Source organism: Panthera pardus, unplaced genomic scaffold (assembly GCF_024362965.1).
Source record: "Panthera pardus isolate Hobbes unplaced genomic scaffold, ASM2436296v1 HiC_scaffold_1, whole genome shotgun sequence".
Lineage (NCBI taxonomy): Eukaryota > Metazoa > Chordata > Mammalia > Carnivora > Felidae > Panthera > Panthera pardus.
In genome coordinates, this window is record NW_026526654.1 from 24,618,147 (window position 1) to 24,643,512 (window position 25,366).

The window sequence follows — 25,366 nt, forward strand, 5'->3', positions numbered from 1 at the left end:
GATGATTGTGGAACAGAGAAACTTGACAGCATTTCATTCCCTTTATGTTCTGATTATACATTTATCAGAAAACCTGTATCTCTTCTAGTTCAGCTAGAAATTGGTAGAATTCAAGAACTCAAAGGCCTGGCAAAGAACTGTCCTATTATTTGGTATCATCTTACATTTTAGAGAAGATGCTTGGTTGAGTCATTGTTAAAGCTTTTGCTTCTCTTTTCATTATTGTGGCCCACTATCCACAGATCACATTTCTATAGGCCCTATAACTGCTCTGCCGCACAAATTAAACGCGGGGATATTTCATACATATACGCCAGCGTTTCAATGCTTGTCAATCAGAGTTTATAAAATATAGGGATTACAACCTGATATTAACATCCAAATCTATTGTGCTCATTTTATGTGTGAAAATGAGAAACCCTCGTGCAGATGCTATATTCCCCAGCCTTTGTCACTCTGTTTTTAATTTATCTCCAGGTTTTGAGTCAGTAAAATGATTTTGCTTTATCAATTTAATGTAGTGATAAAACATATCTACGAATCAGAACGATCAGAACCAAAGTGGATCTACAGGTTGTTTGACATTAAGCCCCCGCCCTGCTGAGGGCATTAATAGGGCTGCTTTCTTCACAGAAGGAATATATCACTGTTGTGGGTTTGTTTGTTTTTTTATGGTATTGTTTTTATTTTCATTATTTTTTTAAGTCTATTTATTTTGAGAGAGAGAGCATGTACACGAGCAGGGAGGGGCAGAGAGAGAAGGAGAGAGAGAATCCCAAGCAGGCTCCATACTGTCAGCGTGACAGAGCCTGACACAGGGCTCGAACTCAGGAACCGTGAGATCGTGACCCGAGCCGAAACCGAGAGAAGGACGCTCAATCGACTGAGTCACCCAGGCAACCTGTCCCCTGTTTTTTAAAATTTTACTCCAGTCGTGATGTGATTCACTTCACATGAAGAAATAGACATGGAAATGCACTGACCTGGGGAGGAGGGCTTGAAAACCTCTAAACGTGTTCTTTTTATACCTTTTTTGTTGTTGTTCTTTTTTTACAGGTGTACTTCAAAAGGAACTATCCAGATCTTACTCACAATGGCCATGTGGCTCTGAACGCTTCCAACGGACAGCCCTCAGCCTTTACGATTTTTGAAACAGCACTGTGATTGCACCACGGCATCAAGTCTATTCCAGAGGCATTTTTCTAATAGTTTTTGTACTGGGTCAGTTCTCTTGTACTTTTTTTACACTAGCAAAAAATATTTACACGTGCAAGGTGTTTATTTGGAGTGCCCCTCCAACTTCACCCAACGATTTCAAACTCTAGCAGGATGATTTACTATTTTTTTATTTATATGCTGTATTTTTTTTTTTTTTTTTTTTTTTTTTTCTTATCCAAATCACAGGTGCAGGACACCACTAAAAGCTGTCTACCAGGTTTGGTGCCTTAAGAGACTTCAGAGCCAAAGCTCATTTTGTAAGGCCTAAGACAAAGTTGTCACAGACTTTTTTCTTTCTTTCTTTTTTTTTTTTTACTGGCCCAAATTCTATATAACTTTCCAGTTACATCAGGGATTCTATTTACTTGAAGACTGTGTGAAGTTGCCATTTTGTCTCGCCACTTTTTTTTTTTTTTTTTAACGTAACTAGGATCCATTACTTCTCCCTAAAGGCCTCTGGTTGAAATAGTACAGCTAAATCTAATAGGAAAAACCAAAAATAAACTTTATCTTAAGTGACATTATAGTAGATAGAGTCTACCCCCCTCTAAAAAAGATACATGCTTAAAATACAGGAGGGTAGTATTTAATTATATGTTCTGAAAGGCAAGGAAGAGAAAATAATGCTTCCTCAGAATTGGAGCCATGGCCATGTAGGTGATTTGATAATGAAGGACACAAATGTGATCATCGATCATCTTCTAGATTTGCAGGACTCTGACATGGTAACTGCCGTCATTATGGAGATCGTTTCAAAAAAGACCAAAACACGAGCTGTAATTCTGGACTACAGCATAGGAGTCTCATTTGAATTCCTGGTTTACTAATAACGGACGGACTATTGACTATAAGCCTTTTGGCTTAGCGTTTATTGAAATCCCGTCTCCACTGTGTGTACGAGCTCTCCTGACTTGGTGAGAAAAACCAAAAATCATCACAAACAGTGGCTGTAATTGTGCAGTGTACTCTCAGGCTGTATCCAGCAGGCTCCCTTTTATGAACCTGCCCAGGTTCTTTTCCCTCGGACCACTAATAGCACTTTGTTTAAGTCTCTCTGATGAGTGAGTCAGCAAACCACTGTACTTCCTAAGGCCTGCTGCACTTTATTTGAACCACGGGTCTTTAGTTTTTCTTGACGGTGGCTGTGGTATGTGAGTTCAGATTGCTAGAGGTTTTACTGTTGTGGTTTTAAGTTGGACTCTCGTGACCTCAAGAATAAGGTGTAACCACCCTCAAGTTGCATACATTCATATTTATGCTCTCATATTGTAGATTTTCAGACTCTTTAAAGAAACAAATGGTTTGTAGCGTCAAGCCTTAAAAAGCACTCAAGGCAAACTACACAAAATTTGAGTGCAGTAGCTATTTGACTCTTTGTATTTAGAAATAATATGGTTAATGTTTAGTTCAGTAAGCCAGTAAGTTAATAGTCATGGATAGTATTTCATGACACTGAAATGGCAACAGTGATAGTTATGAGGCTTGTTGAAACAATGGGAGACACTGCAAATGTGTATATGCTTATTTGGTCTTTAGAGGTTAAGGACAGTTTAAAAAAAAACATGTTTCTATTTTATTTCTATTTCAGTGTCATCATAGAATTTTTTTAATGAAACAAAATTCAGTTGAAATAAATGACCGTTTTCATCTCCATTCAGAGATCTGTGTTTTGTTCTTGGAGGGATTACTGACTCGTGTTCTTGCTGTTGAAAGCCCACAAGTTTTCCAGAGATCGAAAAATAGCTTCATTATCAACTGGTTCTCTCAGCTAACTAGACGTAGCACGTATTCTAAGTACACAGGTGGGTTTCAGGCGGCCCTTGAGGCAAGCCTAGGTGTACTCTCACCCAGGAAGGGAGACCGTATTAGCTTATGCCCTAGGCTGGAACAAGTATTAAATTGTTGAGGTTTTTGTTGTTTGAAGGTGACTTTGCACTGAACTCACAGGAAACATTTATTGCTGCTACATTAAAACACTGTAGAACACGGGTTCTCAAAGTGTGGTTCCCTGGACCAGCAGCATCAGCATCACCTGGGAACTTGTCAGAAATGCACGTTCTTGTGTCTCATCCCAGATCTACCGAATCAGAAACTGTGGTGCTGTGGACCAGTAATCTGTGTCTTAACAAGGCCTACGGATGGTTCTGATTGAGAAACCAGTGCTGAAGAACATCAAGTACTCCTAGAGCTCATTAAGAAAAACACAGAAAGCCCAATTAGAGAAATGGACAAGAGACTTAAATAGGCACTTTGCAAAAGAGAATATCCAAGTGACCAATAGTTGGAAAAGTGCTTACTCTTATTGGTTACCAGGGAAATGCAAATTAAGACCACAGTGACATAGCACAAAACACCCATGAGCACGGCTAAAATTTAAAAGACTACCGATGGGGTGCCATTGGAGCAATGGGAACTCTCATATAAAAGTGTGTATAAAAAAGGTGTATCTTGAAAAAACTTGGGAAAACACTTTGATGGCATTTACTCAAGCTGCATACCCTGTGATCCACACACGTGTGCTCCAAGAGATGTGTTCGAGGACGTTCCTGGAAGTACAATTCCTAGTAGCCCCAAAGTGGAAATAATCCAAATGCCCATCAACAGCAAAAAGAGAATAAACTGATGCGATAAAATACTCCACACCAACTAAAGCAATTAAATTACATCAGTGACACAGGTGAACCTCAGAAATTTAAGCCTGCCCCAAAACAATATAACTCCATTTACACAAAGTTCCAACATAGTTTATACTGTTTAAAGCCTAACAGTTGCTTTGGGAAGGCAGAAGATGTTGGTAATTGGGAGAAGTAAAAAGGGAGCTTCTAGGGTATTTCTTTCTGTTCTTTTTTTTTTTTTTTTTGGCCACGTGGTGGTTAGATCAGTATTGGGTTCTTCATTTATTTTTTGCACTCTTCTGTTACATGTGCCATTTTGCAATTCAAAAAGGAAAATTCTCAGCCTTGTTTTTCTTTTAGAATATCATTCAAATCCAGTAGCTAACCTGCATCTGGGAAATTACTTATGCTGAGTGCTTAGGATAAGAGGCTGTTGACACCTTGTCCTGTGGCCCATAGCTAATGGCCTCATTTAAAGCTCTTGGACATGAGAGGTCAGGGTCTATATTTTCTGTGGCTAATTAATAAGCTAAACCTCACTTCATCTCCAATTTCAGGGGAAATAAAAAAAAAGGAACTGTAAGATTTTTCTGGGTTCTTTTTTAAAAACCACTTTATTGAGGTATGATTGACATAAAAACTGTACATATTGAATGTGTACAACTTGATGAGTTTGGAGATAAGTCTACACTCTTAAAGACATCACCACAGTCTATGCCATAGGTGGCTTACCCATCGCTTCCGAAAGTTTCCTAACACCATAAGTGGTTGCTGCCTGAACTTATGAAGGAACTATTTCAATCAATTCAATGCAGTGAATTAGACTTAAGAATTGTGATAATTTGGTTAGGTAATGATAAACTTAGCTGGTTACCCTGTCCCTGTGTGAGCTGATGAAAATCTGTTGTTTGTTGGTTTTTGTTTTTACGGAGGGTTTGACTAAAGATACCTGAGTATTTTGTTTCCTATCTAATTCTGAAGTTTAATCATGTTCAGAATCTTATGCCTTGAAGTGTGTGAAATTTAGCACCTGAATGTGTAAAGTCACTTTCCACAATTGTGTTTTGGAGGTTTTCGGGATACATCTTTACCCTAGAAAACTTAGGGCATTCAAGACACCACTTCTCAAGAATAAATTGTAAAATCCCTCTAATGTAGTTCAGGGAATGGTTTAACTTACAGTTGACTAAAAGGAAAGACATCTTTCACTTGGAATGAGGAAAACTAAGAAAGTTCAAATTAACACAACAAAAATCCTAAAAGCCATGTTAATGGTTAACCCATGTTTAGTGACAGAGTGAATTCTCAAAAGATCTTTCATTGAAAATTGATTGTGTGTCCATAAAAGGAAATTATATTCTCCATCAGAAAGTTATAAGACCACATCATTCCACAAGTACAGGCTGAAAAATAGTCATAGGTTTTCTCAAAAATTGCAATAAATTCGTGGATTCGCTTCCACAAAATATGTTTTATTAGGTGTTTTGATCCTTATCAAATTGAGTATTTTAAAGGATAACCACATTCACACACAAAGTCTTTCTTTACATTTTGTATTTTATTTGGGAATTTAGAAATAAATGTTAAAGTGTGTATATATATATATATATATATATATATATATATATATATATATATATAAAACCAATAATTTTCACTCCTTTCTTGTTGAACAAGAAACATTAACTCTCATGGGGCACCTGGGTGGCTCAGTCAGTTAAGTGTCTGACTCTTGATCTCAGCTTAGGTCTTGATCTCGGGGGTCATGAGTTCAAGCCCCGAGTTGGGCTCCACACTAGGTGTGAAATCTATGTAAATAAATAAATAAATAAATCCCAAAAATCTAATCAAGTACTGGAGTCTCTTTTGATACATGTTGCACTTTGGTTCTCCGATACAGAAGGTGCTAGGGCAGTAAATTAGCACCATCCTTGACAAAGATGGGATGTGGTCACCCTGTAGCCAGGTGGCCTTACTTACATGCTTGGGTTTCTCAGCCTCTCTGAACCTCAGCTGCTTCATCTGTAAAGTGGATGTGTTTCCTGCCCTTGTATAGTTGCTTGGGTTGGGGTGATTGTTGGGCCAAGAGCATCCAAAGAAACAGGCTGGACTCATTGACCTTGTATAAGAAGAGGGTCCCCTCTTCCACCGAGAGAGGAGAGCAAGGTAGGTGTGGATGAAGATAGGTTTGTAGACTGTATGTAGAAGGTATATTTGAGGAGGTCCTCATCTGATGGCCTAAAACGAACTTCTTACTTCACATATAATTGAAAGGAAACCAGCACAAGCTCTGGAGACAGTCTTCCAGGTTCAAATACTGTCTTGTCTGCACGTTGGCAGTCTGGGTTTGGATAGGAGTTCTGCCTGCTCGTTGTGGGATCTTACGGTCAGGAAACAACATGCTATGCTTCAATTCCTTGGTAAAATTGGGGATGGTACATTTCTCAGAGGGCTCTTGCAAAGGCTTAACTATGTGACACAGTGTGTGGTCTGTGGACTAGTGCCAGTCCACGAACTGTTTGCAACCAAGAATTTCAAGAAAACTAGAAGCACTTTAGCCATTTGACTTCGCCGTGACATCGGAACTCAGGATCTGTGGAATCTTGTCCGACAGGCTAGAGAACAATTTGGTGAACTTCCATGGTGAGGAGTGTGTGACCCGAGCTATACACTAGCTGTGAGCAGTAGAATCTTGTATTTGTTTGCAATGGACTGAAAATTTAAATTAGTAAAACTGATTTCTTTTTTTTTTTTTTTTTTTTTTTTTTTTAGTAAAACTGATTCTTAATCCCAGACAGCTGAGAAGCATTGCTTTAGAACAATGCTGAATATGTAGTTAGCTCTCAATAAATATTGGCCTGTTTATTAATTGTTACCATATCATGCAAAAATTATTCCATGATATTTATGTTTAAAATTTGACCTCCTAGGCTTTCAAAAGGTTCTACTCTACATTTGGAATATTTAATAACACTAAAAAGTTAAAAATAAATTCTTGCTCAAAGCTAAGAGTTTTTTCCTTAGTCTAAAAAGATATTTTAAATTTTTTTTTCAACGTTTTTTATTTATTTTTGGGACAGAGAGAGACAGAGAATGAACGGGGGAGGGGCAGAGAGAGAGGGAGACACAGAATCGGAAACAGGCTCCAGGCTCCGAGCCATCAGCCCAGAGCCTGACGCGGGGCTTGAACTCACGGACCTCGAGATCGTGACCTGGCTGAAGTCGGACGCTTAACCGACTGCGCCACCCAGGCGCCCCTAAAAAGATATTTTAAAAAATAACACTGTGCTTGTGTTTATACCCACTATATCCTTGAATCTACAGCATGGGCTTGGAGAAGGTACCCGGGGACACACCAGGCCACTTGAAAAATCCTTTGAAGAACTTAAGGTTTTATGTGTAAGCTGTTGATTTCTCTTCAAAAACAGAATATGGATTAACTGAGCTTTTGCTTTTTAAATCTAATGTTGCTAAGGAAAATAACCTCATTTCCCCCAAAAAACTAAAACAGCAGTCTGTGTTGAAAAACAGTTACAAACATATGATTTATTTGATTTTAGAACTTAAAAATAACATTAATAAAAGGAATAACATGTCCCAGCCCTATAAGACCTCCATGTATACTCCTGGCCCATCTAACTTGCCTTGGGGGTCAACATTGGGATTGTAAGATTTTTTTAAGAAGAACCAAGATCAAGACGTAGATACACTACGAATGTTTTACAGAAAGCTTACATTGGATGGTTCTAAGTTCAGTCTTTCATTCAGCAAGCATACTCCTAAAACTCGCCAACTCAATTATCCATCCCAATAGATGGAAGTTTTGGGTATTCCAAAACAGTGTTTGATCCAAAAGCTAATCGTATTTAATTTTGGAGGGCATTACGTGAAAAACATTTTTTAAATTAAATTTTGCAAGCTACCTAGACAAAAATTAAAATGAGTCTCTGTGAGACAGAGTTTATATCATGTTAAGAGTGCTATAAGAAAGGAACAGTCCACAGAGGATTGAGGATTTTTAAAGTTAAGTTTTATAACACCGTGGCTTTTTAAAAGTCCATGAGTCCAAACTGATTCTAATAAGATAGGTGATAGGTAGATAAAAGGGAAAGCTCTTTTTCGCAGTGAAATACCAACTAATAGATGTAGGAGGATGGACAGAAAAAGTACCACGTTGCAGCCATCACTGTCAGAAATCAGACAAAGCCCAACATTGGCTGATAAGTGAATATAGGGTGAATGGTTTTTTTTGCGGAAAGGGGTAGGGCATTTTCATGGACTGAAAATATCTTCCCAGACGAATTGGTTCACAAGGGAGGAATTGTATCTTTTTAAAGTGGAAGAATCTGGCAGGCACCACCCTAACCACGTGATCAGAGTTAACATTGCTAGTAATGGACCAAGTGACACCCTTGTCTCTGGGTGGGTGAGGCAGTGATGACAAGGCATAATTTCTGTGGTATTTCTGCCTCTCCACAAAAGAAAACACAAGTATAACCTAAATCAAATCAACAGACAGACAAACCCAAATTGAGGACATTCGACAAAACAACTGGCCTGTGCTCTTTATTTTTTTTAATTTTTTTGAAGTGATCTGTACACGCAACGTGGGGCTTGAACTCACAACCCTGAGATCGAGAGTTGCATGCTCCACTGACAGAGCCAGCCAGGTGCCCCTGGCCTGTATGCTAAAAATGTCAAGGACAATTAAAGGTTGAGGAAGTATTTCATATTTAAGCGGAAACTGCAAAGATATGACGAATGCATTGTGTGATCCTGGATTTAAAAAAGTTTCAATAAGGACAGTACTGTGATAAATGGTAAAACTGGAATGAGAACTGCATAGTAGATAATAGCGTATCAATATTAAATATCCTGAATTGATTCATACCATGGTTACTTAAGAGAATGTCCTTATTCTCAAGAAATACACACTGATGTATTTAGCAGTAAAGGGTTATGGGGTCTGTAACTTACTTTCAAACGGTTCAGTAAAAAGGATTATATATATGTTATATATTATACTGTATTATATATTTGTTATATCATCCTGGATCAGAAATGATATGTCTATGTATCTATGTTTCCCGAAAGGGAGAAAGCAAATTATTTAAAAATGTGAATTCCACGGGATTCATTGTACTATTACTGCAACTTTTATGTAGATACAATTTTTTTTTTCAAAATAAAAAGTTAAAACAACAACAACAAAACAAAACAAAAACAAAAAACCTTCCCCCAGCTCAACCACAAAGTGAAATCTCCACATTCGGATAAGCAAGAGTTGGCTCTAAGCCGTCCATAAAAAACACCAAAATCCAGCTTGAAGTGAAAGCCCACCTTCCCCGCAGTCAAGGTGCCCCCCACTAACCAAATTATTTTTCACGTAGGCAGGATACAGCATTCTGTGACGTTTTAAGGATACAGTGATGTCAAAGGCAGACTCACTGATGGGCCAAATTTCCAGGACTGTCATGCCCTCCACTGTTGGAGGGGGCGGCCGCCTGGGGGAACCCCCTGAGTTCCGAGTGGCCGTTCTGTCAATAACAGAAGAGCAATTAGGAGTGGATGCCCGGGACCTGCACGGACAGTTGCGACACAAAGTGCTCTTCATTGCCATTCAACAGAAGCACTGTGGATGATTCCAAACCATGTGTCCTGGCGTAAATTCATTTTTTCCAGAAGGCTCTCTGTCTCCTGTGATACGTAGATATTTCTATCTGGAGTTGTACCAGTCAAGCTTATTCTGGTCTGCATTTTCTTGATCTGAAAATAAACTAACTCCTTTTCGTTAGTTTTCTTGAAGATCTGGTTTAACTGATCTGATTCTGCCACCAGTGAACTCGATAAGAAAATGTCATTGCTATGCTGACGCTACTTGTAAATGTAGTAACCGAAGCCAACACATGTGCACACAAGAGAAGGATATTCACTCTAGAATTCCTTTCCTTCAAATAGAAAACCATTTTCAAGAAAGTTCACTTTGGCAATTTGAAATCATGCTGAGAAATAAGGATGTCTGATTTCACAAAACAGATGAACATCTCTGGTCACTTTACAGTCCAATGGAAATTTGATTTCTCTTACTAAATATTTATAGTTTTTCTTCAATAAAATAGTCTTTCCAAAGATAATTTAACGATATCAGTAAATACTCATTATTTAATATGAAATGAGAAACATTATCTAATTGATAACACTTTTGTGAAGCACATTTGTATCTTTAAAACTCTGAAATTAAAAATAAAACTGAAATCAAATAATCAAAATGTTAACAATAGATATTTCTGACTGGTTTATTATCGCTGATTTTTATTTTCATTTTTTATTTTTGTCCTCCAAATTACCCTCAATATGGGTTAATTTTAAGGTACAGAAATTCTGTAAAGAGAAGCCTTAGTGCCTCTTACAGTTAAGATAGCGAGTTTATATTTTATTTATGAATAATGTCTTACTGTCCACACAGATGCTCCTAGCTTCAATATCTTTACATCAGATACTCCGTTAGCTCATGAGTTGTATGGGTTCCTTAGAAACATTTTGTACCATGGTCTACATATCTTTCCGGTGTCCTCCTTCTCTAGCAACATCTGGCCAGTTTGAAAATTCCAACGTATTCCCATAAAAGTACAGGTCACGTGAGTACTAGACTTCATTTGCATTGGAAAACAATTTTTGAGCGACACTTTTAGGACAGATAGCCATCCATTTCTAAAACCATGAAGTCTTTTTTATAAAGACATAAATGTCACCGTGAAAGGGGTAGGGAGAAAACCAAGTTAATGGTGATGAACTCAACCTATTTTGTCAATGCAACATCCAAACGGCAAAAATAATGGTCTGCCATGTTTCACATCTAGGTTTTACTGACATTTTGGCTTCTAAATTACACAATGGGTCTAAATTTGCTACCACATGTCTTGTGGGGAGGCACCTAAAATCAAATTATCGGGCAAAGAGAAATGTTTAGGCAAACTTCCCCAAGAAACTTGGCGTTTCCCCATATTGCAATAATGTTCGAGCTTTTGATTTATATGTTTCAGGGCAAAAATGCGGACGATGACTAGGACCCTAAGACAATGACTTGTTTTGGTGGAATTCGGACTTTCAAGTCTTTCTCAAGCAGGGGGGCTCCAGGGGAGAGGATGGGTACGTAGACTGTATCAACAAGCCAGCTCAGCCATAAGGTCCGTGGCTGGACATCAACAAGTGCCATCAATGAAGAAGGACAGGTTACCTGTCTGTAGGTAGCTTTGGGTTCTCTTCATTGCTTTCTCAGCTTTGTTCCCTCTCCCACTAAGTAGAACATGATTCCAGCTTAAAGAGTTTCCTGACGATTGATCTTTGGATAGAGATAGTACAGCCTTTTTGAGAACTAGTTCTGTATTGAAGTCAGCAGTAGCCACCCCTTACCTAACAAAGATATCACCATATTGATTTCATTGGTGCCTGGAGCCTGCCTTCAAAGCTAGGTTTTTGAGAAGGTAGACCAGGTGCCCACCCATGTACTGGGATTGAAGGAGCCCTGGGAAAATCCTCCACCCAAAAGATGTTTTCCACGGGTGCTTGAAGGGCCATCATCGGTGATTCATTTGTATGGATACCTTGTGCTCTTTCTTTGAGGTCCTTTTAAAAAATGAGATCCTGTATTCTAGTGAAGGTGTTAACTGTGAAGTCACGAATACTTTAAGGTGAGTTGACCATATTGCTTTCTCCCTAATAGAAGAAGCAATGGATATACCAGACATGATTTTGAGGAAGTGGTGTTTGTGACTCACCTGGAAGGGAAGGGCTCATCCTTAGGAAACATGACAGAAACTTCACCAATAAAGATATTTCAACAATCATGTTGCATAATGTCAAACACAATGAGGAAATTGCCAACATCCTATATAACACATAAGCAATTGAATTCGGCTTCACTGTGTGTAGCCGGATTGGACCACCACCTACCTGCCTGTCTTGCCTATTAAGCTGAATTATCCCTCAAATCCACTCTGGGTCAAAGTTGGTTCAAGGATCTTGTAGGATTTGAGTTCGAGTTCATCATTTTGGGGAGAAGGAACATGAGAAACCAGGCTTGCTTAGTAAAGGGAGGTCTTTGCCTCCCTAAGGTGCCAAGGGAGGTTTTGAGGGCAGCAATCCTCTTTTATCAGAGCCTGGCTACACATGGCTTCTGGACCATACTAGAATAATCAGTGTCAGGTGAAAGAATGAATGGCTTTCATACTGAGTACTAGTTGAACAAGTTGAACCTTGTTTCAGGCAAACAACTGTCACCTGCATCTCAACATCAAAAAAATTCAAGATGTAGTTCAAACTTTTAGATCACTGATTGGAGATGTGTATTTATATACTAAGTGTGCTATTTATATCAATCATTTCTCTGTGGTTTTTTTTTTTTTTTCTGCCTTAATGTAGAAAGTGTCTACTCCTGGCAGGACCCATTCCTACTATTTTCCAGCCCAGAGCAAGAGAACAAATGGAGGCCCACATATCTCATGTCTAGATAGGTAAGGCTACAATCGCGCTAACAAAACGTTCAGTAAAATATGTTTTGTCCTTCCACCTTGATAATCCTTCAGAACCACCTGGAAGGCCTCAGTCACATTTGGAATTCTTGGGTTCTCAGGGTTCTGGGCTGAAATGTGGAAGTGGGGAGAGCTGGCCCATGCCCACAGCCCACACCTGGGAAAGCCTCATCTGCACAAGTGAGGACACCCCAGATGGCACAGGCAATTCTGCCCACCCATCCCTCCCCTGGCAAATAGGCCTCCCAGGCCCAGGGCTACTCTCACACCAGTGCTGTCTGATGATGTAACCCTTTCAAGGATGGACGCCGGCAACAGGGCCACGCAGGGCTTCCTTCAAGTGGGCGGGAGCCATTGGGGGTGGGGCCATTCCAGCATCCTGGCTGCCCTGAGTGGTCTAGACCAGTGCTTCTGGATCTTTAATGTGTGTAAAATCCACTTGGGAATCTTGCTAACATGTTATAGATCAGACAGCAGAGCCTGCATTGCACACGCTTCCGGGTGATGCTGAGGTTGCTGGCTTGTGGACCACACCGGGGTAGCGAGCCCCGGAGGGAACGGGCCCTGGGTGGCTGTGTCCCCTTGGCTCTCAAGACGCTTCATCCCATGGGGACTGGCCATGTCAGCACCAGATGCCTTTTGCCCCGTCTAAGGGTGGTTCTGGCCCCTTGTTTGCCCGTGTTCCCATTGCATCAATGGGCTCTGTTCCCACAGTGCGGGGCCCTGGTCCTCCCCCAGCTCTGCCACCACCACCTTTGATCTCCCACCCACTCTCCCCAAATGGAGTTTCTCTTGGCTCCTTTCCCTGCAGTGTTCCACTCCTTCCCCCGCTTTTCTCTTACACCACACAACAAATGTAAAAATAACATTTCAAAAATGTTGAAAATTAATGCTGATGAAATCGTGTTTTTGTTTTCTTGGGAGGTAAGCAGGCAGTAACAACCCTACATGCAGTCTCTCCAGGGCCTAGCTATGATTTGGTAACAATATCATATCTGCTCACTCATTGCCTGAAATCACGAGTTCCAAACCTAAACGCTTGCTGGATTAGAGCAGACTGGATTTTCCTCCCCTATTTTTATTTTGACAAGGCTGCAAAAGCTATCTCCCCATCTAATGGGATCGAATAGGCTGCTAAAAATAACTCCTGCAAGTTTGTGTTACAAATGGGAAACTCCTCTCCCCATTCCTGCCTGTTACTCCGAGGAAGCTTAATCCTTAGACTTGTGTTCAAGTATTTGCACTGGTTTGTGTTCTTTTCTTCTTCCGAGGCTGTTTTTCTCTATTTGCCTGAGTTATTTGAACAGGTGGCTTTGCACAACCTATGCTAATGTGAGGCTTTTGTCTGCTTTGAGATTGCACAGGGAGTCGTTTATGGGAGAAATGTTTCTTTCTTGCTACACGATTCACACCTGTTCTGAGAATCACCCTGCGCTAACTAGAATACCACGCCGGAGAGGTCTTCCTCCAACTGGTCCCCGGCCCGGGAAAGCAGAGGCACTGCTGACCGCAAGGAGGCACGAAGCCACCTTTTTCTCTTTTCTCGCGCACGTGACAAGCAGCCAAGGGCCGTGTTGTGTGGCGTTGTGTGGCTTGGGGTTGGGTGTCCCCCTCCCCCCTCGCTCTGTCCGGACGTTGAGCGGACAGTAGGGATCCCTGCTGCGAAGGTTGGGGAGGGGGGCCCTCGCCGGACGTGGCCAATGTCGTGGCGCAGGTGGGCGCACGAGGCCTCCGGGGAGCCGCGGCACACCGTGGCCGGCGGCCTGAGCGCGGCGCCGGGGTCCCTTTGTCCGGGGCCACCTCGGGCGAGAGCATCGGGCGCGGGCCCGGAGCCGCGTCTGGCGGCCGATCACAGGCGGGCGCCCGGGGACGCTCGGCGCGCGCGCTCCCTGGCCGCAGATCACAGGCGCCCGCCCGGCCCGGGAGCCCGCCTGCTGCCTGGAACGCGATCACAGGCCGCGCCTCCGGGCCCCGGGGGCGGGGAGGGGCGCGGCACGGGCCCGGGGGAGGGCGGCCGCGGGCGCGTTCCCACGGGGAGGTCCGGGGCTGCGCGAGGGCTTCTCCGGGATCCCCCGCAGGGGGTCCTCCGCCTCTGCCGGTGGGAAGGCGGCGCGGCGCGGGGCGGCGCGGCGCGGGGCGGGGTGGGGGGGGGAGCAGCCCTCCCGCGGCTGGGGCCAAAGGGAGGCCGCTAAGGGGTCCCAAGAAAGGCCGTGTAGACGCACCGCGATCACTGCCTTGCGATAGCCACCTAGTCAGGGGCGCGCTCGGGATGGGCTTTTCTAGAACGTTTTTTGAGGAAACTGCATTCTTAGTTCCCTGGCCATAAGAAAAGAAAGAATGAAGTGAGGGGGCGGGCAGGCTGGGAAATAGTTTAAACAAAAGTGGGTGTGATGATGCCCAGTTGGTTCACCTAGCTCTCCACTCCTCACCTTTGCGCTGTAGGTGGGCTCCCGAGCTGCCTTTCCTACTTCACCGGTGGGTGGGTGGGTGGGTGTGTGTGTGTGTGTGTGTGTGTGTGTGTGTGTGTGTGTGTGTGTGTGTGTTGCGGGGAGGGCAGGGGAAGTGCCTAGCCCTCTTCATCTCTATTGATGACCCATATACCTACCTTGACCGTCAGGTCCCTTATCCCTACAGGAGGCCTATGAAAGCTGGCATCTGGTGCATGAAGGTAGGGGTTCCCATCCAATGGACAAAGGCCACAGGAACTGTTGACAGGTAATCCCCGGATGCATATGCTCACCAAACATTACCTGTAAATGAAACCAAATGAATGTCCAGAAAATAGTGCTGTTTTCAAATTTATGGAGGGGTTCAGACTAATAAATTATTTTAGGGGCACCTGGCTGGCTCCGTGGGTTAAGTGTTGGACTGCGGCTCAGGTCGTGATCTCACGGTTTCGTGGGTTTTAGCCCCGCGTTGGGCTCTGTGCTGACAGCTAAGAGCCTGGAGCCTGCTTCAGGTTCCGTGTTTCCGTCTCTCTCTGCCCTTCCCCTGCTCATGCCCTGTCTCTCAAAAATGAATAAACGTTAAAAAAATTATTTTAAAGTGTTACCGAATTCAGGGTAGCACTCCTCAGGAGGCATTTGCCACAGCAACAGAGCACAGCCGTGCAACTCAGTGTGCTGCTGGTAGGTGGCATCGTGGCTACCTTCTGGGTATCCAGCCACACCTGCCCCGTTGAGTGGCAGCCTCTTATAACTGTTTTGGGTTGGCCCAAGCCAGTGGTTCACAAGCCTGGCTATACATTAGAATCGCCTGGGAAGGATCTCTGACGCCCAGAAACTCCAATAGCAACTGGATGGCAATCCCTGGAGTGTGGGGTGACTCTCACGTGCAGTGGCATTGACAGTCGCTGGTACAAACCATCAGAGGACCCTCATCCCTTTGCCACAATGATTGGTTCAGAGATGGATAGTGGCCTGAGGCCCACGCCAGTCAGCGTCTGATGAAGTGAGCGGCTGGGACGAAATACGGGGAACCAGAAAGAATATAAGCAAAAATACGGAAATATGAAATGCAGTGTATACAAGAGTAAGAGGTTCACACGCCAGAAGCACAGAGGGTACGTTATGGAAGGTGGTGGGTGATGAGGTTGGAAGATGAGTCTAAGAGGTTATTATTAAAGAGTTCTAACTGGCATAGCATATGGATTTACTTTACAGGGGGAAAGAGAGCAAAAATTATTCTTAAGCCTAAAAATTACTTGATCAGATTTGGTTCTTGGGAAGGTAATTTTGGTGTCACTGTGGAGTAGGGATCTAGATGGAGAGAGATGAGGGCCCATAAATTAACCAGATGGATGTGGTGTCTGGGGAAGAAATGCCCAGGACTGGGGGAGTTACAAGACATTCCAGAAACAGAGGGTTTCCATATCACTTGAGAGATGAGATCTTGGTATAGAATTCTTCTTACTTACCTTTGTCACAGTGGCCAATAATGTTTTCTAAGGAGGAGACACCGGAGGAGGGAAGGAAATTTTCCAAACTTGAAAAACAAAGCAAAACTGCAGAACAACATGAAAAATTATAACACCCTGTCAGAACATTATCAGGAGCTCAAAAAAATCACAGATTAAATGCAAGAAATTATCAAAATTTCACGGATAGGCCTTTTAAAAGTGGGTTTATTGAGGTCAACTTTATATAACATAAAATTCACCCATTTTAAATGCGCAGTTTCATGAGTTTTGAAATGTGTGTAGTCACATAACCAGCACCATAAGCAATATATGTAACGTGTCCATCACCCCTAAAAGTTCTCTGTGTCCCTTGGAAGTCAAGCCCCTTCATACGCCTCCAGCTCTTGGCAACCACTGATCAGGTTTCAATCCCTACAGCGTTGCCTTTTCCAGAATATCAGATAAATGGAAGCGTACCGTTTATAGCCTTTTGAATCTGGCTTCGTTCACTTAGCAGAGTGCTTTTGAAATGCATCCAGGTGATGGCATTTATCAAGAGCTGGTTCTTTCTTATGGCTGGGTAATATTCCATGGCACGTATATATCACCATCTGTTTCTCCATTCGCCAGTTGATGGACATTTGGGTTGTGTAGTGGGCTCAAGAACCTATGAAAATTACTTCATGTGGCAAAAGATGTGATTGGGTTAAGGATCAAGAGGAGGGCTTTGTCCTGGATTATGTGGATGGGCCCTGAGGGCCAACTCCTATGTCTTCATAAGGGAGGGGCGGGGGGCGTTTAGAGGTAGACCCGTGGAGGAGAGCAACAAGAGAGAGGCAGCCACAAGCCAGGGAACACCAGAAGCTGGAAGCACCAGAAGCTGGAAGATGAAGGATTCTCTGCCAGAGCCTCCCGAGGGAGAGCCTTTCTGCCTGCACCTTGACGTTGGACTTCTGGCCTGCAGATCTGTAAGAGAATAAAGTTCCGTCGTATTAAGCAGTGAATGAGAATTCCAGCTTCCCCACATCCTCACCAACACCTAGTAACGTCAGGCGTTTTTTAATACAAGTCCAGACTTGAGGTCTAGCATATAATAAAGTCAATTTTAAAAACTTTTATTCGCCATTCTAATGGGTATATAGTAGTATCTCATTTGGTCTTAGTTCACATGTCTTTCCTGGCTAGCGATGTTGAACACATTTGCCTCTCTTTATTTCTTTGGCGAGAGGTCTGTTCAAATCTTTTGCTCAAGTTTTACTGGATCTTCTTTTTATTATTGAAAATTTATGTGCCTTTAATATACGCTATTACTGATAATAACTTATACAAATGCAACTTTATATTATTGAACCACTATATGACAAACCATGTAAAGAATAAAATAAACGTCTTTCAGTTTATACTTTGTATTATACTATACTGAATAGACTTTTAATGAACTCTATTTTATGTCTCTTTATCAGGTATTAACATTTGGAACAATGGGGCTGAGTCAGAACTTCGTATCAGGTGCAACATCAAGTCTATTCATTTATTTTATTTTTGTTGGAGCACAGAGGGTGTTGTAGCAAAGGGAAGAAGAACACAGATGGCATGTTTTGCAATATTTGGGTATCTTTGCAATGGGCTCCTCCAAAAATCATTAATTATTTCATCTTGGAGAGCTCACCTTCCAGTTTTTCAGGATCCGGAGGCTGAAATTATTCATCTTCACTCTGAACTATTCAACTGTTTGTTTGTTCAAGTCCATAAGATCGGCTTCTTGTTAAAACTGCCTTCTCTCGGATACATCGATGAGAAAAGGTGAGTGGGATAAATGTTCTAACACATAATGAGCATTGAATACTGTCACAATTGTGTGCTGCGATTATAGGATTCCTAACAGGCTGCTAATTATTGACTAGACAGCATGCCGCCGTAAGTTAGCAAATATACTCGCTGCAGATCCACAGGAACCCTACATGAATGTGCATCAGGTGACCTTACTTTCTGGTCTCCCGGGTGTGTTGTGCCATTTTTAAAGGTAGGCTATCTGAATTTGATATTGATCATATATATGGAATTTTTTGCGTAGCATTTTTTAAAAGAATTGCCCATTAAGGAGCAAACCGGTACCAAGCAGATCCACATCCATTATTTCACAGAATTTTATCTAAACTCGCAATCAGTTGAGGTCAAACTTTAGCAAGTGTAAATGTCCCCTGGGGAAGGAGTTTGTGACGGCACAATCCTCAGCAGGAATCCTGATTCATTTGGTCTGGATAGGGCCTCCCCATTCTGTCCAACAACTTCTAAAGGTTTATCAAGCTTTGAGAAAACACATGCAGCCCTCAATTGTCTCAAAACGAGCATTGTTAAATTTTCTGATGGGGTTTCTTCAGGGGTACAGGGATACAGGGGTGGGAATTCAAAAAATTATAGTCTAGTAACAAGCAGGGGGGAAAATACATACATCAAGAACCATGTAACAACAAAAAATCTCTTCCTTCCTCCCTTCCTTCTTTCCTTTTTCCCTTCCTTCCTTCCTTCCTTCCTTCCTTCTTTCTTTTTCTTTCTTTTCTTTTCTTTTCTTTTCTTTTCTTTTCTTTTCTTTTCTTTTCTTTTCTTTTCTTTTCTTTTCTTTTTTCTTTCAAGTGCAGCAATACTGTGTACATATCAGCACTGGGTACGAATTACAAACCCTAGGGTAAGTTGGAGCCATGCTGTTCTGGAGGGAGAAGAGCCCAGTTCCTTGTCCTTAATGCCCACAAATGGCCTGTGCATGACCTTCTCAGATCCAATGGAAAGGAGCACTCGGGGGTCCCCAACCAGTCGACGTGGGTCTCTCGAGGCTGTGTTGGTTGTCTGGTACAGTGGGTCCTATCCTGGGGTTCATCAGGACTCCTCGAAGGGAGGGCAGGGCAGCACGTAGCTGCCTCTCCCTTCCCGTCCTCCATCTTGTGAAACAGGGAAATCCCCACTGATCTCAGAAGGGTTGGAAAACCCCAGGGCTGGATGCATTCAAAGGCATTTCAGTTTTACAATTCAGTATTATCTATAATGTAAAACTCAACTCAGATAACATTTTGGTTAGAGGAGACTGAGAGAAAAGGGAAAGAAATACAGTATTATTAATAAAGGCGGCAGACAGAGAGATGAAAACAAAATGATTTTGCTTCGTGATTCTGTCACCCCCTTCTGTTTGCTGTCGTAGGCAGAATTCTAAGACATTCCCCCAAATTCCTGGCCCCTGGTGTAAACACATATTTTCCTAGTTATTCAATAAAACTCCAACCTAGGTGTTGCTGTGAAGGGATTTTGCAGATGTAATTAATCCCAAATCAACTGACTTAAAGAGAGGGAGATCAATGGGTAGGCCCGACCTCAGGATCTGGAAGTCAGAAAGAGGGAAGTCAGAGAAATTGGAAGCGTGACCGAGAGGGGGCCGGGTCGTGTGTCATGGTGTGCAGGTTGCCTCTGACAGCCAGCAAGGAAACAGGATCCTCAGTCCTACGACGCAAGGGACTGGATTCTGCCTTGAACAATCTCCATGAACTTGGAGGCAGTTTCTCCTAGAGTCTCCAGACAAGAACTCAGCCTGGCTGACACCTTTATTAATGCTGCCACACCAGACCTCTGACCTACAGATCACTGTGAGCTAATCAATGGGTGTTGTTTTAAGCCACTTAAGTTAGTGGCAAGTTGCTAAGCGGCAATAGAAAACATTGCAATACACACAATGTCTCTCTGTATCTCGTAGTATAGACATCCTTGTTTTTGTCAAGAATCCTCACCAGGAAGATTAGAAGTTTTATAATTCGTTGATCCCTAAATCTGTTGCCTTTTAGGGAATTTAAAAAGCTTAAAACCCACATCATTATTTTACAACCTCATTCATGATTAGGGGTCTCAAATTTGCCTTGCTCTTAGGATGACCTTAAGCCAAATTCCTCTCTCCATTCTCTCTCTCTCTCTTTTTACGTTTATTTATTCATTTTTGAGAGAGAGAGACAGAGAGAGCACGTGAGAGAGGGGAAGCGAATACCAAGCAGGACCTTGCTGATAGCCCGGAGCCCAATGCAGGGCTCAAACCCACGAACTGTGAAATCATGACTTGAGCTGAAACTCAGACACTTAACCAACCGAGCTACCCAGCGCTCCTCCTTTCTGTCTTATTTTAGCTTTCCTTCTTTCCACTAAATAGCCTTTAATAGCAAATTTATCAAAGTCTGGGGTAATTTTATTTGGCTACTCACTTGTACACAATGCATTATTTCAGCTACTGTGGAAAAGGATAAATGGCTGTGAAATGTGGAAAGTGAACTGTTGCCAATGGCCAGCAAACAACGGAGAGGAGGTGCCGCTTGCCTTTACAAGCCACGTTGTAGAAACACGTTTAAGTGGCAAGCGACATGACAGAGAATTGTGCACAAGCTTCGACTTTGATTAAAACCAGGTCAAAATGGACGCACCGGTTCTGTGACCTTGAGCAAGTTACTCAACCTTTGCTGACACTGGATTATAACTTCAGTTTCTAGGGTTGTGGTGATGACATAAGATCATATATGCAGCCTATAGTAGTTGCTCGATAAATGACAGGTTATTAAAGGTTAAACATTTTATTTTTTTTATTTTTAAAAATTTTTTTTGAAGTAGGTTGAACTTTTATTTTTTAATTAAAAAATTTCATTTTAATTCTAGTTAATATACAATATTATAATAGTTTCAGGTGTACAACATAGTGATTCTACAATACCGTACATCGTCTGGTGCTCATTATGGCCGCTGTACTCCTTAATCCCCCTCACCTATTTCGCCCATCCCCCCACCTACCTCTTCTCTGGTAACCATCAGTTTGTTCCCTGTAATTAAGAGTGTTTCTTGATTTGTTTTTCTCTCTCTCTTTTTTTTCTCCTTGTTCACTGTTTTGTTTCTTAAGATCCACATATGCGTGAAATCATATTGTATTTGTCTTTCTTTAGCTGACTTATTTCACTTAGTATTATACTCTCTGGATCCATCCATGTTGTTGCAAATGCTGAGCTTTCGTTCTTTTTTAATGGCTGAATAATATTTCATTACATCTATCTATCTATCTATCTATCTATCTATCTATCTACCTTCCTTATCCATTCTTCAGTTGATGGGGCTGAGCTGCTTCCATAATTTGGCTATTGTAAATAATGCTCCTATAAACGTTGAGGTGCATGTATCCCTTTGAAATAGTAGTTTTGCATTCTTTGGGCAAATACCCAATAGTGCAATTGCTGGATTGTAGGGTGATCTTATTTTTACTTTTTGAGGAATCTCCACACTGTTTTCCACAGCAGCTGCACCAGGTTGCATTTCTACCAAGAGTACACAAGAATTCCTTTTTCTCCATGTCCTTCCCGGCATCGGTTGTTTCTTGTGTTGTTGATTTCAGCCATTCTGACAGGTGTGAGGTGATATCTCATTGTAGTTTTGATATGCATTTCCCTGAGGATGAGTAATGTTAAGCATCTTCATGTGTCATCTGGATGTCTTCTTTGGAAAAATGTCTGTTCCTGTCTTCTGACCATTTTTAAATTGGATTATTTGTTTTTTGGGTGTTGCGTTTTATTATTTTTTTTCAATATATGAAATTTATTGTCAAATTGGTTTCCATACAACACCCAGTGCTCATCCCAAAAGGTGCCCTCCTCAATACCTATCACCCACCCTGCCCTCCCTCCCACCCCCCATCAACCTTCAGTTTGTTCTCAGTTTTTAACAGTCTCTTATGCTTTGGCTCTCTCCCACTCTAACCTCTCTTTTTTTTTTTTTCCTTCCCCTCCCCCATGGGTTTCTGTTATGTTTCTCAGGATCCACATAAGAGTGAAACCATATGGTATCTGTCTTTCTCTGTATGACTTATTTCACTTAGCATCACACTCTCCAGTTCCATCCATGTTGCTACAAAAGGCCATATTTCATTCTTTCTCATTGCCACGTAGTATTCCATTGTGTATATAAACCACAATTTCTTTATCCATTCATCAGTAGGTTAAACATTTTAAAGCTGCCAGTTTATGTTGTCTGCAAGCCAGTTTGCTCGTCATCGTCACCTATGGAACTTAAAGGGTCTGCTCATTATCTCAGACCTCCTCAGTCCGAGTCCCCAGGTGCATGCATGGCCCAGGCATCTTGAATTTTTAAAAGCTGGTCAAAACAGTTTTGTCAGTGGTGCTGTCCATGGGCTAGCCCACCAGCAGCACATTTTGCGACAGGACGGAGCTCTGCTGTCAAAAGGAACTGGAAATGATGTGCTTCTGCTCATAGGAGTTTAGCTTTCTTTTTGCATTGGGGTTGTTTGAAAGCTAGTCGTGATAAAGAAACCAGGCTGTGTGGAAATATGGCTGATTCTAGGGCTGGGGCAGGGAAGGCGCAACACAAGCCTGGAGCATCTTGAATTAGCAGAAGGTAAGGAAGTGCTCCAAAACAAAACATTGGGGCCACTTAAAAGGGACACGAGCCAACCTAAAAGAGCTCTGAGTGGCCAAACCTGGGACAATTTGAGTAATAAATACTGGATTATAACCCAAGGCATAAAATAAATATCCATGAGTCCATATTGATATGAGAGAATAATCGAATAACTAAGTAAGTAGGGAGAAGAGGTAAATATACTGTACAGAAGAATTCCAAATAGTTTGTGTAGATATCTCCCCTTAAGCAGAGGGAGCTTCTTTCCCTGGGTGTGGACTGTGCTTAGTGACTACATGTAATGGGGTGTCCTGGATGGGCCCTGAACAGCAAAGGGACATTAGGAAAAATGTTGCCTCCTTGTTTGTGACAGGTATACCATAGGAAGGTAAGATATTAAAATAGGGAAACTGAGTCAGTGCAACTTTTCTGTAAGTCTAAACGTATTCTCAAATAAAAGTTTAAAAAAGAAAACAAAAACACCTGGTTATGGGGCACATGGGTGGCTCAGTTGGTTGAGTGTCCGACTCTTGATTTCGGCTCAGGTCATGATCTCACGGTTTATGAGATCGAGCCCTGCATCAGGGTCTGTGCTGACAGTGTGGAGCCTGCTTCGGATTCTCTCTTTCCCTCTCTCTGTCTCTCTGTCTCTCTCTCTCTGTCCCTCTTCTGGGCCCAAGTTCTTTCTGTCTCTCTCAAAGTAAATCAATAAATGTACCAAAAACAAAAAACAAAAAAACCTGGTCATAAAAATGGATATGTTCATTATATAAAGCCTGAGGCTATAGGACATTATAGCTGCCATGAAAAAAGTCAGGCCATGGTCAACTAAATTTAGCATCTATTAGGTGTAAAATACAGACACTTTTATTATTGTTTTATTAGAAGTTCTATCTTTTTAAAAAAATTATTTATTTATTTTCAGAGGGAGTGAGAGCATGAGCCGGGGAGGGGCTGAGAGAGAGGGAGAGAGAGAATCGCAAACAGGCTCGGTGTAGCCTCCCTGCATGAGATTAAGATGGGGCTCAATCTTACCTACTGTAAGATCATGACCTGAGCTGAAATCAAGAATTGGACGCTTCACCGACTGAGCCACCCAGGTGCCCCATAAGTTCTACCTTTTTAAAAAACACAATGCAGTTCAATGTTTATTTTTATTTTACAGAAATTGGTTAGCTTTTATCGACAAATATTTATTGACTTTTACCAATGTGCATTACGTAGTTTCTGGGCTTATCATTGTTTCTGGCCTCACTCCTTCCTCTTGGATTTCTTTTTCTTCCTGTGAAGTATTTTATTTACTTTCATTCATTGAAGATGCAGGGGGAGTGTTATGGACTGAGGGTTTGTGTACACCCAGAATTCATATGTTGAAGCCCTAACTCCCAATGTCATACTCATAGGAGGAGGGGCCTGTGAGAGATGATTACAATTATCTGAGGTCTTGAGGATAGAGTCCTCATGATGGGATTAGTGCCCTTATAAGAAGACACCAGGGGGGCACCTGGGTGGCTCAGTCAGTTAAGCTTCCAATTCTTGATTTTGGCTCAAGTCATGATCTCACCATTGGTGAAATTGAGCTCCATGTCGATCTCACAAGGGAAAGCTGCATGGAGCCTGCTTGGGATACTCTCTCTCTCTCTCTCTCTCTCTCTCTCTCTCTCTCTCTTTCTGTCTCTCTCTCCCTCTCTCTCTCCCTCTCTCTCTTCCCCTCCCCTACTTGCACTTATGTGTGCATATATGCACACACATTCTTTCTCTCTCAAAATAAATAAACTTAAGAAAAAAAAAAAAAAAACAGAAGAGACCAGGGAATGTCCTTTCTCTTTCTGCCATCATGTGAGACTATGGCAGGAAGAGAGCCATCTGCAAGTCAAAAAGAGGGTATTCATCAGGACCTGAATCAGCTGGCATATTAGGTTTTTTTTTTTTTTAACATTTATTTATTATTGAGAGACAGAGAGAGACAGACCATTAGCAGGGGAGGGGCAGAGAGAGAGAGGGAGACACAGAATTTGAAGCAGGTTCCAGGCTCTGAGCTGTCAGCACAGAGCCCAATGCGAGGCTCAAACCCACAAACCAAGAGATCATGACCTGAGCCGAAGTCAGACACTTAACCGACTGAGCCACCCAGGCGCCCCCCTTTTTTTAATTAAAAAAATTTTTTAAGTAATTTCTATACCCAATGTAGGGCTCAAAATTATGACCCCAAGATCAAAAGTCACATACCCTTCTGATTGAGCCAGCCAGGGACCCCTCAGCTGGCATGTTGATCTTGTGAAAACTGAGAAATGAATGTTCTGTTTAAACCACTCAGTCTAAAGTATTTTGTTATAGTAGACAAAAGAGATTTAGAGTAGTAAACTTTCTGACTTATTGTACATCTGGGGGAAAAGATTTTTGCCCATCCCCTCCCCATGCCCATATCAGCACTTGCACCACTGTTGATGATAGTTTATCTGGGTATAGAATTATATATGACAATTATTTCCCTTTATCATTTAAGAAGTATTACCTCATCATTGTCTCCTGGCATCCAGTCTTCTTGGTGAAAAGTCCACTTTAATTTTAATTGTTTTTACTTTGTAAGTAATCTGTCTTTTCTTAATGATAGCTTTTATTATTCTTTTTTTTAAGTTTATTCATTTATTTTGAGAGAGAGAGCAAATATAAGTGGGAGG

General features: G+C 41.9%; 1 protein-coding gene and 1 long non-coding RNA gene across 5 annotated transcripts in view; both read left to right on the plus strand.

Moving 5' to 3' along the window:
• Positions 1-2,871, plus strand: part of ABCC4 (ATP binding cassette subfamily C member 4) — a 260,432-nt gene extending 257,561 nt beyond the window's left edge. For all 3 annotated transcript variants that reach the window (XM_019444076.2, XM_019444075.2, XM_019444077.2), the window contains one exon: positions 1,057-2,871. In XM_019444076.2, coding sequence (XP_019299621.2) covers positions 1,057-1,164 — 108 coding nt within the window. In that variant the 3' untranslated portion in view covers positions 1,165-2,871. The remainder of the gene's footprint in view (positions 1-1,056) is intronic.
• A 12,055-nt stretch (positions 2,872-14,926) lies between these two features.
• The window catches only part of LOC109264161 (uncharacterized), a 30,129-nt gene continuing 19,689 nt past the window's right edge, over positions 14,927-25,366 (plus strand). Inside the window, exons 1-2 of one of the 2 annotated variants that reach the window (XR_002078616.2) lie at positions 14,927-15,079; positions 17,726-18,065. This is a non-coding gene — a long non-coding RNA (uncharacterized LOC109264161). Of the gene's footprint in view, positions 15,080-15,468; positions 15,815-17,725; positions 18,066-25,366 lie in introns of those variants that run through there. The other variant, XR_008419405.1, reaches the window with a different exon arrangement.